We start from the raw sequence: 18,165 nt of genomic DNA, 5'->3' as shown, positions 1-18,165 counted from the left end.
CCTTGTCCTGTGGACACCATTTACTTTATTATATTGTTTCAAAGTTTACATCTGGCGCCGCTCCGTTTTCCCCCTTCTCTTTCCTGAGGATTTCGTCTCACCGTTTGATCAGCCCGGGTGACCGGCCAGTTGAAATTGAAATAAGTTTATTGAGGTAAAATACACACAAAGGGATGAGGTAGCTCAAGCTATTCTCACCCCGTTCAGTACATCGTGTTAATACATACATATAAACACGTCACAAACAATAAACATATTACCAAACATTTTGACAGAGAAACATCTACATTTTCTCCGCCAGTTGGTCATGCGGTTGAACTATGCTTGGCTATCCTCTGAGCCGGGTTTGGCTCTGGGAATTGTTCAGTAACAGGGTTGTTGATTTGTGGAACCCATTGTCGCGTAACGTAGTGGATGTAGGGTCCCTCGATTGTTTCAAGCGCGGGTTAGACAAGTATATGAGTGGGATTGGGTGGTTATAGATAGGAGCCGCCTCGTATGGGCCAATAGGCCTTCTGCAGTTACCTTTGTTCTTATGTTCTTACCGTTTTCTCCCGTTCCACCTCTTTTGCCGCTCCCGGGACCTGTGGGTTAAAAACCCTCCTGCCCTTCGTCGGCTTTGCTTCACCGATTTCCCTATTTTGATATTCCAGGGTTCGATTCCGTAATGACTGGGTTAAATAAATAGATGTATTTCAAGGCACAGTGTAGCAAAATTAGTGCAATCTGGAATCACCACCAACTTTTTCCTCGTGACCTTCACAAATACCAATACTTACTAATATAGGTTGAATATAATTCACATTGAATTAAGATATCCAAAGATGTTCCGCTAGTCTTCATTAAATTTTTAAAACAACTTTGTTTTAGCAAATATATAAATATACCAGACTAAATTTATAGTGTTTTTTTTACACATTTTGAGTCATTTTTATATTTTTACAATTTGTCAATATTCCAGTATGGTTAAAGAGGAAAGTTCAAAGGAGACAGGTGGCAGCCACACGCCAGTATGCGCCACTCGCCGCATTTTACACCACAGGTGTTCTGAATGACGCACTAAATCAACACTCGCTTAATCTTATCTATAGGTCAAGTAATTATAATCAGATATGGGGTAACGTATCTGTCAAAGCTGGGGGAGGGGGAGGAGATGTCGTTGAGTGGGGGGATGGTAGTACATTCCCTATCTTACCTGATGGCAGGTTCCCAATGTTCATGTTCTCATAGCCCAACCAAATGGTAAGCTTTCCCAAGTGATAGTGATCTGGTCAGATTACTGCTGCTTCTGTGCTACATGGCCACCACAAGCAGATTATTCTGGTGTATCCATGAATTACCTGTTGTTTCATTTCTCTATCCTTTTCTAATACTCTACAATATTATTGCTGCTACAGTACTGCGTTCTCTAGCTGTAAAACTGTCCTTTGTATAGAAGCCTCATTTTCATCCATAATTTTTACCAACTACTGATATCCTGACTTGTACTTCTATGTTTCCTCGGCTACCATACCTTGAGGTTACCTTGAGGTGTTGTTAGGGCTTAGCATCCATGTGGCCCAGTCGTCGACCAGGCCTCCTCGTTGCTGGACTGGTCGACCAGGCATTCTTTGGAGTTGTTCATCAAGTTCTCTTTTGAACACTGTGAGGGGTCGGCCAGTTATGCCCCTCCATATGTCGGCCAGTTATGAGCGTGTTGAACAGTCTCGGGCCTCTGATGTTGGTAGTTCTCTCTGAATACCTATTGCACCTCTGCTTTTCAACGGGGGTATTCTGCACATCCTGCCATGCCTTCTGGTCTCATGTGATGTTATTTCTGTGTGCAGGTTTGGGACCAGCCCCTCTAATATTTTCCATGTGTAAATTATGTATCTCTTCCGCCTGCACTCAAGAGAACACAGATTTAGGCATTTTAGTCGGTCCCAATAGTTTAGATGTTTTACCGGGTGGATTCTAGCAGTAACCATGTCACTATGTTCTATGATACTTCTAATTTGCAGATGACTCTTGGGGGATAAAGTATACAATATGGTCTTCAGCACCCACAGCAGCCAGCGCACATGCTAATTCATTTCCACATTCCTCCAGCATGAGGAAATCCTCGGGAACCTGAACACTCTTCCCTAATTGGTTGGCATTATTGCAGTTCTCTTGATTTTGGCAGTTGTCGCCATTTCCTCAATTTTTTGTATAGCCCTCTTGTGCCCTCTTTCTAGGTGTCTGAATACCATACCAATGGCAGTGAGCTCTTCTTACAGCAAAGAGTTTGCAATCTGTGTTTTTTCTTTATTTCCATTATGAAAGACACTATTCCTAATTAGTGTATGCTGCTCCAGACATGGCATTAGTAGGATTAGCAAATCTATTGGTAAAGATTTGATCAAATTTGTTTCATGCCTCTATTAATTTCCTAGATACTTTCTATCATGTTATGTTTTAACATGGATTTTAGCGATCTCCTGTCATTTTTATCATCTACTATGGTCCATCCTTCCAGGGAGGTATTACCCTTATGCATGAGCTTGCTTGAGCAAACTGGTTTTGCCACTTTGTGCAGTTCCCATTTCCTTGTACAATTATTTCAGAATTTGTCAATATCATTGTAATAAGGGTCTCTGAAAATTTAAATTGCAAGCTTGGCATTCAGCTCCTTAACCCTCTTTTTTAATACTGGGAAGACAGAGCTCTTGTTGTAGATTCAATGTTATAACACGTTGTAATCCAAGAAAAATTGCCAAGACTTTTTTTTTTGTATGCTTAAGACTTGTGCAGCATAGCTATGACAGAGCATACATATGCAGTGTATATACAGTACATCATTTTAGGTATGGCAGTCACAATATTCAGATATTAAAGATGCGCATCACCAGACTAACCCAACACAAAGAACACAAGTCGACAAAGACTCGAAGCTGAGGAAATGATTGTACAGCACCCCATTACAATACGAATATAGTGTACTGTACTTTCCTCGTATGGGCCAATAGGCCTTCTGCAGTTACCTTTGTTCTTATGTACTGGCATATCAACACTGTTACACACAAGAAAATATTAGTAGATTTTTAGACGAGATAATTTGTTTTATTGGGGGACAGGATGCTTGTGTGTATACTGTACATATATATACTTTAGACTTGTATGGAGGTCCCCTTCAAGGTCAAACTACTGATCATCCCCAGGATGGAGCCCCACAACATTTGTCTAACTCAAGGGTATCTATTTACTGTCATGTAAATGGAGGTATTAGGTGAAAGGAAATGTGTCCAATTATTTCTGTGCGACCCAGGAATCAAACCTGCCATTCCCATTCGAGTCAAGAACAAAGGCAACTATACTACGAGGCTCAAACAGCATGAGCATGAAACACCATATAAATACAACTCACCGCAGCAGTTCACCAGGATAATCGCAACCATCACTCACCTGCAGGATAAAATTAAGTAAAATTAATATTGTAATATCCAGCGGCCAGATTCACGAAGCAGTTACGCAAGTACTTACGAATGTGAACATCGTAACTCAATCTTTGACGGCTTTGGTTACATTTATTAAACAGTTTACAAGCGTGAAAACTTCCCAATTAACTGTTGTTATCGTTATAAACAGCCTCCTGGTGTTTTGGAGCTCATTAACTGTTTAATAATTGTAAACAAAGCCACCAAAGATTAAAAAAAGATGTACAGGTTCGTAAGTGCTTGCGTAACGGCTTCATGAATCTGGCCCCAATAATCTAGCTTCCACAGTGCAACAAAGGAACTACAGTAATTTAAGTTGGAAGTATATTTCATTATAAAATGAGTATAAAAAAATTGATTTACCAAATTCACCCAAATTGACCTACAAATACACAAATATAACATACACGTATGAAATATTTTCCTGCAGTTATAGTGGCAATGAATGTGGAATGTAAATAAACATAATTTTACTTGGATAAATACTGATTTTATAACAAAATACTGTATGGCAAAAATGTAAATTTCACCAAACTGATCTATGATTACGAAATTATTTATTTACTGTATAAACAAGAACTGAACTGTACAAATACTGGGTTGTAAAAATAAAATACAGTACTGTATATGAAATATATACTAAATATTTTCAAATACAAATACAATATTTGTAATGAATGTAGAATATTAATAAACATAATTTTACTTCCATAATTACACATTTTATAATGACATTTTACCTTAGGTCATACAGTACTTCATATGTAGAATTACAAAAATTTACCCAATCTTGATATAATTTATATAACATATTTTCCTACTGTGTTATTGGTAATGAATGTAAAATGCAATTACACATAATGGAAGCTGGAAATTAATTATTTTAGTAAATTATGACCTAAAACAGAATTAACTTAACCTACAAGCCTGCACAAAAATAATCCCTGATGGATTCCTAAGAAAAAATCAAAATCCTTAACCAGCTCGGTGGTAAAGTTAATGCATGTCAAATTTTGTTTTCCATGGACAGCCAACTATGGCTTGGCTGTTCATGGAAAACAGTCACAAAAGTACAAAAATTTTAATGTAAAATTTTGCCCCAAGGGGCGAGTTTAATGGGCAGCGTCGCTCATCCTATGGGTGAACATACCGCCATAACAGCATATTCAATACCCTTAATAGGAAGAAAACCTGCTGGGTTGTTCATCCGATCACATGTACCCAGACACAGCTAGGACTTGCTTACTGTCATAAGTGAACTTATCAAACAAGAATGAAAGTACACTATGGTATACCTGCTTGATACCTGCTTGATGGGGTTCTGGCAGTTCTTCTCCCCAAGCCCGGCCCGAGGCCAGGCTTAACTTGTGAGAGCTTAGTCCACTAGGCTGTAGCTTGGAGTGGCCCACAGGCCCACATATTAACCACAGCCCGGTTGGTCTGGCACTCCTTGGAGAAAATTATCTAGTTTTCTCTTGAAAATGTCCATTGTTGTTCCGGCAATATTTCTTATACTCGCTGGGAGGATGTTGAACAACCGTGGACCTCTGATGTTTATAGTGTTCTCTGATTGTGCCTATGGAATCCCTGCTCTTCACTGGTTCTATTCTGCATTTTCTTCAATATCATTCACTCTGGTATGTTATTTTACTGTGAAGATTTGGTACCTGGCCCTCCAGTATCTTCCACGTGTATATTATTTGATATCTCTCCCATCTCCTTTTTAGTGAGTACATTTGGAGAGCTTTGAGACGATCCCAATAATTTAGGTGCTTTATTGTGTGTATGTATGTCGTATATGTTCTCTGTATTCCCTCTTTCAGCAATCTCTCCTGCTCTGAAGGGAAAAGTGAGTACCGAGCAGTACTCAAGACTGGACAGTACAAGTGATTTGAAGAGTAATGTACAACCTCTGTGATGGGATCCCTGGATTTGAAAGTTCTCGTAATCCATCCAATCATTTTTCTGGCTGACATAATATTTGCTTGGTTATGCTCCCTAAATGTTAGGTCGTCAGATATCATTATTCCCAAACCCTTTACATGCTGCTTTCCTACTATGGGCACATTTGATTGTGTTTTGTACCCTGTATTATGTTTAAGGTCCTCATTTTTACTGTATCTGAGTACCTGGAATTTATCACTGTTAAACATCATGTTATTTTCTGTTGCCCAGTCAAAAACTTTATTAATATCTGCTTGAAGTTTTTCAATGTCTTCAGCAGAGGTAATTTTTATGCTGATTTTTGTGTCATCTGCAAAGGATGATACGAAGCCGTGACTTGTATTCTTATCTATACTATATCTGATATGAGAATAAGGAAAAGCAGTGGTGCAAGGACTGTACCCTGAGGTACAGAGCTTTTAACTGCTCTTGGACTCGATTTTATATGATTGACTGTTACTCGTTGAGTCCTGTTTGACAGAAAATTGAGTATCCAGCGTCCTACTTTACCGGATATTCCCATTGACCTCATTTTGTGCTATCACTCCATGGTCATATTTATCGAAAGCCTTTGCGACGTCTGTGTACATCATATCTGCATTCTGTTTTCCTTCTAATGCCTTAGTGATTTTGTCGTAGTGATCAAGTAGCTATGAGAGGCACGATCTTCCCGCTCGAAATCCATGTTGGCCTGGGTTGCGAAGGTTATTGGTCCCCATGAAATTGGTGATATGACAACTGATCACTTTCTCAAATACTTTTATTATGTGGGACATTAGTGCAACTGGTCTATAGTTCTTTGCCAATGCTTTGCTCCATCCCTTGTGTAGAGGGGCTATGTCTGCTACTTAAAGTGCATCTGGTATCTCCCCCGTGCCCAAGCTCTTCCTCCACACTATACCGAGTGCCTGTGCTACTGGCACCTTGCATTTCTTTATAAATATTGAAGTCCATGAATCTGGATCCGGCACCGAGTGCATGAGCATGTTTTCAATTTCTTTCAAAATCTGCCACGTTCGTGTTGATATCAGTTATATTTACAGAAGTTTGGATATCACGCGTAAAGAAATTGTCTGGATCTTCCACTTTCATGTTGTTTATTGGAGTGCTAAACATGTCCTCGTGCTGCTTTTTTAGGATTTTACCGATTTCTTTGTCATCCTCCGTGTATGAACTTTTACTTGTACGAATAGGTCCAATACTGGCAGTGGTTTTTGCTTTTAATTCTGCATATGTGAAGCTATATTTTGGGTTTTTCTTTATTTCCTGAATTGCTTTCTATTCTAGCTTCCTTTCTTCAATCTGATATGAGTGTTTAAATTTCTGCTTGATTTCTTCAATCTCCCTGTTTAAATTATTCCTTCTTTGCAGAGAAAGTTGTCTGCTTAAGCATTTCCGTCATTTTTTTTCCTTCTTTTATAGTGTCTTCTGCGTTCTCTTTCTACATTGGACCTCTTTCTGGCTTTCCTCAAAGGAATATGTTCCATACTTGATATGCTTCCGAAGTTAGTTTTTCTATTCCTTCTGTAGGACTTGTATTACTTAGAACAGTTTCCCTACGGAGTGTTTGTAAGTTCCCTGCTTATTATCTCCCAGTCTATCCTTTTATTATTAAAATTGAATTTATAGAATAACCCCTCTCGCTTGATCATTATTTTAGGTCTATTCTGAGTATTGATGGTACCAGTAGTCTGCACTTCAATGAGCTTGTGATCTGAGTATGTGGTACAGTATTCGAGATCGTAATGTCCCTGTTTGTCTTCATTGTTTGTAAAGACCAGATCTAGAATATTTTCATTTGTCATTGGCTCTGATGTCTGCTGGTTGATTGAAATTTTGTTACAGAATCTAAGCAGGTCTCTAATCTGTGGTTGGTTATGTCCCGATAGATTTCCTGGTATAATATTATTGCTTGCTATTCTCCATCTTAGATTTGGCAAGTTGAAGTCACCTAGGAAGATATCAGGTATTGGGTTTACCAAATTATCAAGGCTATTCCCTATTTTGTTTATCTGTTTTGTGAATTCCTCAGCCGTTGCATCTGGCAGTTTGTATGTTATAATAACTAAGTTTATTTTCTCTACTTTTATTCCCAGTACCTCTACCACCTCAATTGTAGAGTTAAGGAGCTCCGAGCATACAAGGTCTTCCCTAATATACAGACCCACTTCTCCATGTGACCTGATCACCTTATTACACCTGTATAGATTATATCCTGGTATCCAGATCTCACTGTCCAAGAATTTCCCCTGCATGGGTTTCTGTGAAAGCTCCAAATACTGCATTTGACTCAGTGAGGAGGTCATTTATGAATTGTACTTTGTTTTTCGTTCTTGTTTTAAATCCTTGTATGTTGGCAAAGATGAATGAGGTTACTCTATTTGACTGGGAGACTTTTTATTCACATTTTTAATTTATAAATATTAAAAATGAATTCTAATGTTTCATTTTGACAATTTTATTGAGCTGGAAGATGAGTATTGTAGCTAACACATTATTGCATATACTGTATATATACTGCATTCACTCGCTGTGTATACTTGCCTAGTTGTCCTTGCGGGGATTGAACTCTGGCTCTTTGGTCCCGCCTCTCAACCGTCAATCAACTAATGTACAGGTTCCTGAGCCTATATGGCTCTATCATATCTACACTTGAAACTGTGTATTGAGTCGGCCTCCACCACATCACTTCCTAATGCATTTCATTTGTCTACTACTCTAACACTGAAAAAATTCTTTCTAACGTCTCTATGGCTCATTTAGGCACTCAATTACCACTTGTGTCCCCTAGTGTGTGTGCCCTTCCTTTATTTGTTTATTTGCTTCTGTGTGTGTGTGTGTGTTATACAAAATGGTTTCTATATACAAAAACTGCTGTATTGTGAATCCCCAAAAATTTGTATGGAACCAATGGTATACAAAATGCCAATGTACAATTTGACCTAACCCTTAAAAAGGAGCTGCCTTACAAGGGCTCATAGGACTACTACTGTTCCTTGAATCTTATGTTCTTAAAGGAGTTAAAATTTGAGTTTTATCTACAGAAGCTAGTGACCCATCAACTCTGCCCCTATGTATCACCACCATATATTGCCTCTTCACACATCAAAAAGTGTAGTAAAACAGGAGGGAAACTCCACCATCAAGCTAGGTACAGTAATCACAAAGTTTTCTTATATAACACCCATTTTGTAAAAATGGGTTGATTTTTGATGGTCTGTGAACACATCCCCTATATATAGGACAGTACTGTGCATGTAGCAGTTTTGGTTCAAAGCTGAGAACGGCAGACTTACAAACACTTTCTGAATGCTAACATGATTATAAAATTCCTAAAATGCTGGGAAAACTCCCAAAGAACTCTGGAAAGGAGACAAGAGGAATATCACAATGTATACAGTACGGTACATAAAGATTCTTGAAAGTACAGCACTATAAAGTCTGTGGATATATCTCTAAATATGATATCAATGTAGTAGGAACTCGGGTCAAGACCTACTCAAGTCTTGTTTAGTCAAGTCTGATACTACATAATACAAAACTTGTTTTATATTTTGTAGTACTGCATATTTAAGCTTGATTAGCCTGTTAATATGAATATGCATATACAATATACAGTATTTAATTTTTTTGTCTAAATGTAGTATTTATTTATTTATTATTTTGTTGCATTACAGCACTTGGTAATATACAGAGATTGCTGCTAATACAGTAGTTGAGAAGTTTATATGTAACTTAAGAAAATCCAATGAAATAAATACATTCTCCTTTAGCCATATGAGGGGATTACAAGGCAGGAACTCATCTCTATAAAACCCAAATAAAAGTTTTGTTTCCTATATGAATATTTATGCAGTACCTTCATTAAAGTACTGCAAAGTTTTCAGTTTAAAGTTTCTTTTTCACAATTCTTGTGGAGCGGATAGGCACACGCTTCTCTCTTTACATTCCTTTCTCATACTGTCTAAACTCTATTATGATTGCCCTGTTTATTTGTCTGCTTCTCCTTCTACTCTTTGCCGTCTTGATGCTCTGCACCATACTAGGTTATGCCTCGGCTCTGGTGTCTTTCGTTCGACTCCTACCCTAAGCTTGTAAGTTGAAACTGGCATCCTGTCTCCCCAAAGCTTGTAAGTTGAAACTGGTATCCTGTCTCCCCAGGACTGATGTGAATGCTACTGTCTTCGCTACCTTGCGCGATCCTTACAACACCCCTCACTCTCGCCTATGTCGTGCTTTGACAGTTGCCCTTCCTGTGGTCCCTGTTTCCCCCTCACCCCCTCCCTCTTTCTGTATGGTTGTCTTGCCTACAAGGTTCTCTTTCGGTTAGTTTTGCCAATTTTTCTCCTCGTGTCGTTCCGTCATTAGCCCTGTGGAGGGTCCCCCTTCCTAAATTTTCTAAAACCTTGACTCACGTGACTTAAAGCTTTTACCCCACCTACAGTTCTGAAATGCCTTTTCCTTGAACACTTCTCTTCACACTCCATCTTCACCGATGGGTCTAAGTCTGCAGATAGTGTAGGCTACTTAGTTGTTTTTCTTGACCACACCTATATGTGTCACCTGCCTCCGGAGACTAACATCTTCTCGACAGCACTTTATGCTATTCTGTATGCTCTTCGTCAACTGCTTTCTCGCTGTCAATCCTCCTTTGTTGTTGTAGTTGACTCTCACAGTGCCCTCATGGCTCTAGATTCCTTTAATATAGTCCATCCAGAGGTAGTCGAGATTCAACATGGGCCGTTTTTAATCTCCAGCAAATTTATGACAGTGGAGTTTTGCTAGGTTCCCAGCTACATTGGTGTGTCCTTAAATGGGCATGCGGATGCTGCCGTTAAGGAGGCTATCCGCACTTGTCCCATCTCCGGTAAAGGTATTCCTAATTCAGACTTTTACCCAGTTACTCATTCCTCCATCCTTGCCCGTTGGCAGTATTTTTGGTCTTTTGTTACTGGTATCAAACTGTGCGCTCTTAAGAGTAATGTATCCCCATAGCCTTCCTCCTACCACCATAACCAGCGGTGGGAAACGCCTTTAGCGAGGTTATGTACTGGCCATACACGTTTAACTCGCGACCACTTAATGGAGCACTGCCCTGCTCCTTATTGTCCAAACTGCATTGTCCCTCTTACGGTTGTGCATATCCTTGTTGAATGTCTTGACTTCCAGGACGAACATTTGTCTTGCTTCCCAACCATCCCTTGCGGTTGCTAGTCTCTCAATAGAATTTTTGGTGAATCGGATACCTTTGATATCGTCCACCTTATGCATTTCTGTTCTCATATTGGCATCCTTAGTTATATTTAGTGCCCTATGATTATTCCGCACATTTGATGGTGCTACATAGCCTTCCCGGCTTGGTGCCTTCTTTTGGTAATTACTTGCTTGCATTAACCTGGATAAATGTTCACACTGTACAGTTCAGTACATACAGTGATTATCGTCTGGCATTAGCGCTCGTGTAGAAATTTTGAATTAGAAATTGCTAATTCATCTTTTATATATACTAGACATTGCTCAGGGTACATCCCCCAAATCTGATTTTTTTTTTTTTTACTGTAAATAATTCTGGAATCTGCAAGAAAGCTCTAGAAGGTTCATGAATGATTAGGGATCTTCCATACATCAAGATACATAGACCTTGAGAATTTCAAGCCAATATGCAAATACTGTACATTTTGTGTACATCACCAATAACAAAAATACCTAATGATACTGTCCATACAGTACCTGATAATACTGTCCACACAGTGTTTTGCTCCTGAATAGTGTTTTTGCCTACTACCATAGGCTACTGGAATTAATCTGCAATTATGATGTACATTGCACATTCTGTAACCTAATAATTCTAAACATGTAAATTTAAGGAAATGTTAGACATTTTGTATTTAATGGGTTATAGATGCAATAAACAGAAACATATATTCTCAAAGAAAGAAGGAAAACAATGAATTATTTGTTACAATTCTACATCAGAGTTGCCCACTTATTTTGCAGAGACTGCAAAGAATAATACCGTAGAGAACTTTATCGTTATAGTTCCCCCATTTTTGGGGACAGGAAGCCTATCTGGTTTACAGAGATCTCCCTAGGACTAACACTAGTGGCCCTTGATGAGGACAGGAAGCTGGTGGCTTGTCGAAGGTCCCCCTTTTGCCTTGATGATCTTTTCCAGTTGGACTTTAAAAAGGTAAGTTGGACTGTAACTTCTTAAAGGAACTTGAGTTCCTGTAAGAACTTACAGCCAATTAATTCTTGAACACGTCCATCTAACCCCCACACTGTAATAACCATCCCTGCAACTAGCAGAATAACCCACAACTTTTCTTACACAAACTGCAACAAACACCTTTGTAACTGGCAAAGAGAGCCCCCCCTCCCTCCAACCTCATAAAGACTGCAAAAAAATACCTTTGAAACTGAGCCTTCTGAGCCATAACTCAGCCTTCCATCCCATAAACTCAACAAACATCTCTGCAGGAACAACGGGGTCCAGCCTCCCTTACAAACACTGCAACAAACACCTCTGCAACTTGCAACCAAGCCCCAGCGTCGCACATGAACACCTCTGCGAGTGACAACAGGGGCCCTCACAAGGACACGGTTTAACAACACTTGAGAAACTGGGTTGTAAAAGCAACTTCCTTCCCATAGAGTGCAACAAACCTCTCAACAACTGGCAACAGAGCATCATAGCAACAAGTTGAATGGGTTTCTTAAAACATTAACCTCATCGACGTTTACTCATCCCAACAGATCCTCTTTAGACATTTTAACGGCGGACATAAAAGGTAACTGGTAGAGTTTGTGAGACTAAATCCGACAGGGAAAACGGTGTTAATTTACCATAATTTGATTCAATAAAACGAGAAAAAGCCCCAGAGCCAGAAGGCCAGCAGCCTCCCTGGCCCGTCTTCCCTCTGGGCCCCGGCCTCCCAGCCTCCAACGCTCGCCCACGCCTCTATTATTCCCTCTTGCTTCACGTAACCTTTACACCGACCTATAATATACAATTTACTAACCAATTCTTCCTCAGGATGGAGATTTGCTGCCATTTTGGACCATCCTGTCGACGGAACTGTAAACAGCTGAGCATCGCCGGACGCTCATACACACTCACGTTTTCTCTGGCACTGGAGGGAGACTACACTAACTTGCACTAGCCACAGTTACCTGTCGCAGGGCTGCAGGCCAGTGACTGACGGAGAATAAAGACTACACTAACCTGCACTAGCCGCAGTTACTTGTCGCAGGGCTGCAGGCCAGTGTCTCTGACAGGAGGAAAACTACACTGAAATGAAGAAAAGAATTATAAAATAAAATAATTTTTTACATGATAATTGGAACTGCAATTTTTTCAACAGAACACCACAAATTAATTGTTTTGGTAAACGATTATAAATCGAAAATAAAAAGAAAATAATATACAAACGGTATACAATTTTTATAACTTTTTACACGGCAGTTATCGGTAACAGTACAGGTTCCTTGAGGTTACCTTGAGGTGCTTCCGGGGCTTAGTGTCCCCGCGGCCCGGTCGTCGACCAGGCCTCCTGGTTGCCGGACTGATCAACCAGGCTGTTGGACGCGGCTGCTCGCAGCCTGACGTATGAGTCACAGCCTGGTTGATCAGGTATCCTTTGGAGGTGCTTATCCAGTTCTCTCTTGAACACTGTGAGGGGTCGGCCAGTTATGCCCCTTATGTGTAGTGGAAGCTTGTTGAACAATCTCGGGCCTCTGAGGTTGATAGTTTTCTCTCAGAGTACCTGTTGCACCTCCGCTTTTCAACGGGGGTATTCTGCACATCCTGCCATGCCTTCTGGTCTCATGTGATGTTATTTCTGTGTGCAAGTTTGGGACCAGCCTCTCTAATATTTTCCACGTGTAAATTATTATGTACCTCTCCCGCCTGCGCTCAAGGGAGTGCAGTTTTAGGCTCTTTAGTCGGCTCGGTAATTAATGTTCCATAACAGCAAAACACAGGTTGACATTTGGCTGTATAATTAATTAGGTAGTTCTTAATTTCTCTTTTGAACTGGTTGAGAGAAGAAGAGCCTCTCTGTAGTTTGGGACAGTTAATTTGCAGAGTGTATCCACCCTGGCTGACACCTACCTACATACGCTTCGGTTGCAACCCGTTCTCGCACTTTCGTATAATCAATATTGACTTATTAAATACGTGCATATGTGACATACTAAACATACTAGTTTACCTTGAAAAGCTTCATAGAAAACACCGAATTTACCTAACCTTCTTAGTATGTTAAGATAAGCATCTTATTGCTTCGTAATTACAATTATTACTTAACCTATTATAGATATAGGCTAAGTAATAATTGTAATTACGAAGCAATAAGATGCTTATCTTAACATACTAAGAAGGTTAGGTGAGGTCGGTGTTTTCTATGAAGCTTTTCAAGGTAAACTAAAATATTCACAATCAATTAGTATGTCACATATGTACTTATTAAATAAGCCAATATTGACTATAAGCAAGTGCGAGAACGGGTTGGTAAGCACTCTTACCTTTACTCAAATCTTTGAATATGTTGGATATTATGTCACTGCACATCCTCTTATGTGTACTCTATATATTTAAAACTCTGAACTGCAATGTTAATCCTGACCCTAGAAGCTTCTTAGAAGATTGTAACAGAACTTATGGGCATCACGCCAGAAACAAATACCTATTTGATATTCTAAGAGTGCGACTTAACCAAACTAGAAATGCTCTACAAATCAAGGGACCCAGAATGTGAAATGACCTCCCCAATCATGTCAAAGGCTGTACCTCTCTCAACCAGTTTAAGAATAAAACCAAGTACTACCTAATTAACTCCATGTAACCTATCATACTCCCTAAATGTCAACTTATGTCTTGCTATTTTTAAATAATGCTGTTTGTTCACCAACTTGTACAGTTACTAATTTCTGCCATGTCCCCGCCCCCTTTTATTTTTTTATTCCTTTTTCAACGCAATTTATACCTAATCCCAATTACTATTAAGTTTTAGTCTATTTTTTTCCCCACATCTTGCCCGAAACGCTATGCGTATTAATGGCTTTAGGCATTATATGTACCAGCTTTATCTATAAATCCAACATTATGTTTGTAAATCAACTATGTATGTACTTTTCCTGAACACAAAATTTAATTTAATTTATTAATTGAAATGAATCTAAAGTCCATGCGTTGATGGAATTCAATGCAAAATCGTAAAGTAATTGGCTGAAGAGCTGTCTACCACTGAAAGTCCTATTCAGAAAATCCCTGAACCAAGTTCTTCTATATTGGAAATAAGCAAATCCCGCCTCCCTCCCTCTACCATTTTTTTAAAAGACAGAAAACGTTAAGCAGGTCACTAATGTCCAATCAGCCTAATCTCTCACATCTGGAAAGTCACGGAGAAAATCCCGAGAAAGAGAATCAGTCACCATCAGTGTACACTCTAGTAAAATTACCACAGCATGGTTTTTATACAAATAAATCTTGCTTTACTAACTTGCTCATATTCCTGGAAAATGTAGAATTCAAAGTACTTGCAGTGGACGTCGTATGCATAAACTTTCCTGAACCTTTCGACAAGATTCCACATGAAAGACTGGGAAGGAAAGTAGAAGCATATGGAATTGGTTTTTAAATACTAGAATGGATAAAATTATGGCTAAAATAAAGAAAGCAAAGGGTCATCCTAAATGGAAACAAATCGGACTGGAGAAATGTGGGGAGTGGAATACCGCAAGGTTTCCATCTTGGGGCCAACCCTTTTTGTCACAGACATTAATGATATAGATGAGAATGATGATGTTTGTCATAGATTTTGTTTCAGGGATATTCCTGCGCGGGCCCTAAGCCTCTGGCTGGCCCTCTAAGTGTTGCTGTTTCTGTTTTACGTGGGCGGAGTATGAGTATTTAATACTCGTATGGTCACTTTAGTATTATTTTGTCAAATGTGTTTAACAACTTCTTTTACTCTATTGAATCTAAGTTGAAAATTTAATGGGTTTGTAACTGTGTACTGTGTTAGATAATGTTCCAGTGGTCTGTCTGGCATTTCTTCACAGTGTTCACATTTCCTCTCATCTTCCGGGAACCTGTAAGCCTATTTCCCATGCACATTGGTATCCAAGCCTGATGTGAAGTGTACTTCTGTTATTCTACTGCTCCCTTTCATCAAACTAAGTGGTTCGTAGTTGGTTGAATTCTTGTACCAACCCGCAGATCCTGATGTTGCAACTGCCGTAGTGTATAAATGTCTACATTTCTACTCTTAGTTACAAGTTTTGCAGCTTCGTCTACAATGTCATTTCCTATTATTCCCACATGACTTGGCACCCAGTTGATAAGTACCCGTCGGTCTTGACGTTTGAGTGTTTGCATTAATGATATGACATTTGTGATCAGATGGAAGTTATCACGTATGTGTTCTTGTTGAAAGGTTTCAATGGCAGTTCTCGAATCTGTATGTATGATAACATGTCGGTGTTGATGATGATGTCGGCATGTCATAGATGACATGCCACATCATCATATTTGCAGATGATACTAAGATCTATGATAAAATAGAAGGCGAAAACTATATTGAGGCTTTAAGGAGAGATCTATATGAACTCCACAAATGGTCAGAAACGTGGCAAAAAATTTTCAATATTAAAAAATGCAAGAACTTGAATTTCACAGAGCTGCAACTTCAAAATTTTCGATGTGCATAACACTGCACATCACCAATATCATATCAACAACACTAAAATGCAGCAGATTGATGAAAAAAAGGACCCCGGGAGTTGAGATTCACTTGTCTCTGAAAGTTGCATAAGTGGCTGCAACTGTGGGTGTAAAAAGGAGCCAACCAAACCTTTGGAACATTCAAAAGAACTTTTGACTTCAAGGGAAGAGAAAGTGGTTATTGGACTGTATAAGTCTCTAGTGCGCCCCGTCTGGACTACTGTATCCAAGCATGGAGCTCTCGCCTTCAAAAGGATATAACTCCTCTGGAGAACGTTCAACACAGAGCAACAAAAATCATCCTAGAACCAAGTCAATTTTTATACCACGAATGGATGATGGATCACACGTCTAGCAACTTTGCAAATCAGACATGAAAGGGCTGATTTCATCGAGACCTTTAAAATGCTGAACAAGTTGGAGGATAATAATTTAGAACACTTTTTATAGTTCAAATGCAATAAAACAAGGCTTAGCAACTTCAAGCTAAACAACCATAATGTAGAACAGAAAACGGGCGATGATTTTTCACCCCTAAGGGTTAAAATCTCGTGGAGCCGCCTACCCGCCGAAGCTGTAAACACCAAGATATTACTTCAAATTAAAATCTAAACAGAAAAAATCCCAAGGAACAATGGGAAAACCTTTGATATGCTCCAGGCTTCCTGTCCCGGTCGAGGCCAGTAGGGAGACAGTGGTCCCTCAGGTATATTGAGGTGAAAATCTCTAGTGACCTGCGGACAGGAAGTCGGCTTCCTGTCATTGTTTGTACAGTAAATAATAATAAAAACAAATGATAGTTTTTCTTGATCATTATATGTTAGTTGCTTGATTGATGCAAACGAGAAATGCACTTTTATATACAGAATCAATACCGTTGAAAGGATGAGTATGGGGGATATTTGAAATCTGTTGGATATCATTTTGTGTTATTTTAAACATTCATTAAACAAAAGCATGAAACGCTACGCGTGCTAGTTAGTGGCTGCACAAGTTTCAGTTTAATTTATTTATTATGCACCCCATACCCATCTTGTGGGCGGTAGTGGAAAGGGTTACAGAGATACATAATGGGCTCAGGGACTGAACCCCACGAATGCAAGAACTCTTGTGTGTGTGTGGGTTTATTATATATATATATATATATATATATATATATATATATATATATATATATATATATATATATATATATATATATATATATATATATATATAGGGGGGTACCACCACTGGTGTAATTATAGGGACCCACAGCCTCAGAGAAGGGAACACAGAGCACTCAGGGAAAAACTTGACATTTAACTCTGAATACGAAAGAGTGTTCACTTCTCCTACCACCCCCTTTTTATATATATATATATATAATATATATATATATATATATATATATATATATATATATATATATATATATATATATATATATATATATATATATATATATGTCGTACCTAGTAGCCAGAACGCACTTCTCAGCCTACTATGCATGGTCCGATTTGCCTAATAAGCCAAGTTTTCCTGAATTATTATATTTTCTCTAATTTTTTTCTTATGATATGATAAAGCTACCCATTTCAGTATGTATGAGGTCAATTTTTTTTTTATTGGAGTTAAAATTAACGTAGATATATGACCGAACCTAACCAACCCTACCTAACCTAACCTAACCTATCTTTATACGTTAGGTTAGGTTAGGTAGCCAAAAAAGTTAGGTTAGGTTAGGTTAGGTAAGTTAGGTACTCGAAAAACAATTAATTCATGAAAACTTGGCTTATTAGGCAAATCGGACCTTGCATAGTAGGCAGAGAAGTGCGTTCTGGCTACTAGGTACGACATATATATATAATATATATATATATATATATATATATATATATATATATATATATATATATATATATATATATATATATATATATACATAACCTAGAAGGGGTACCACCTCTGGTGCAAGTGTAGGGACCCATAGCCTCGGAGAAGAAAATAAAGAGTACTCAGAGAAGACCTTGTGGATACTCACTGAACACTTTGATATTT

The 18,165-nt window shown here is 38.7% G+C and overlaps 1 protein-coding gene across 5 annotated transcripts in view; it reads right to left on the bottom strand.

Moving 5' to 3' along the window:
• The window catches only part of Ptpmeg2 (Protein tyrosine phosphatase Meg2), a 178,080-nt gene extending 165,541 nt beyond the window's left edge, over positions 1-12,539 (bottom strand). Inside the window, exon 1 of one of the 5 annotated variants that reach the window (XM_045750786.2) lies at positions 12,422-12,539. In XM_045750786.2, coding sequence (XP_045606742.2) covers positions 12,422-12,454 — 33 coding nt within the window. In that variant the 5' untranslated portion in view covers positions 12,455-12,539. The remainder of the gene's footprint in view (positions 1-12,421) is intronic. The other 4 variants (XM_045750791.2, XM_045750788.2, XM_069304573.1 and 1 more) reach the window with 4 other exon arrangements.
• Positions 12,540-18,165: the final 5,626 nt, after the last annotated feature.

This window comes from Procambarus clarkii, chromosome 52 (genome assembly GCF_040958095.1).
Source record: "Procambarus clarkii isolate CNS0578487 chromosome 52, FALCON_Pclarkii_2.0, whole genome shotgun sequence".
NCBI lineage: Eukaryota > Metazoa > Arthropoda > Malacostraca > Decapoda > Cambaridae > Procambarus > Procambarus clarkii.
This window is presented reverse-complemented; position numbering and strand designations above follow the sequence as displayed.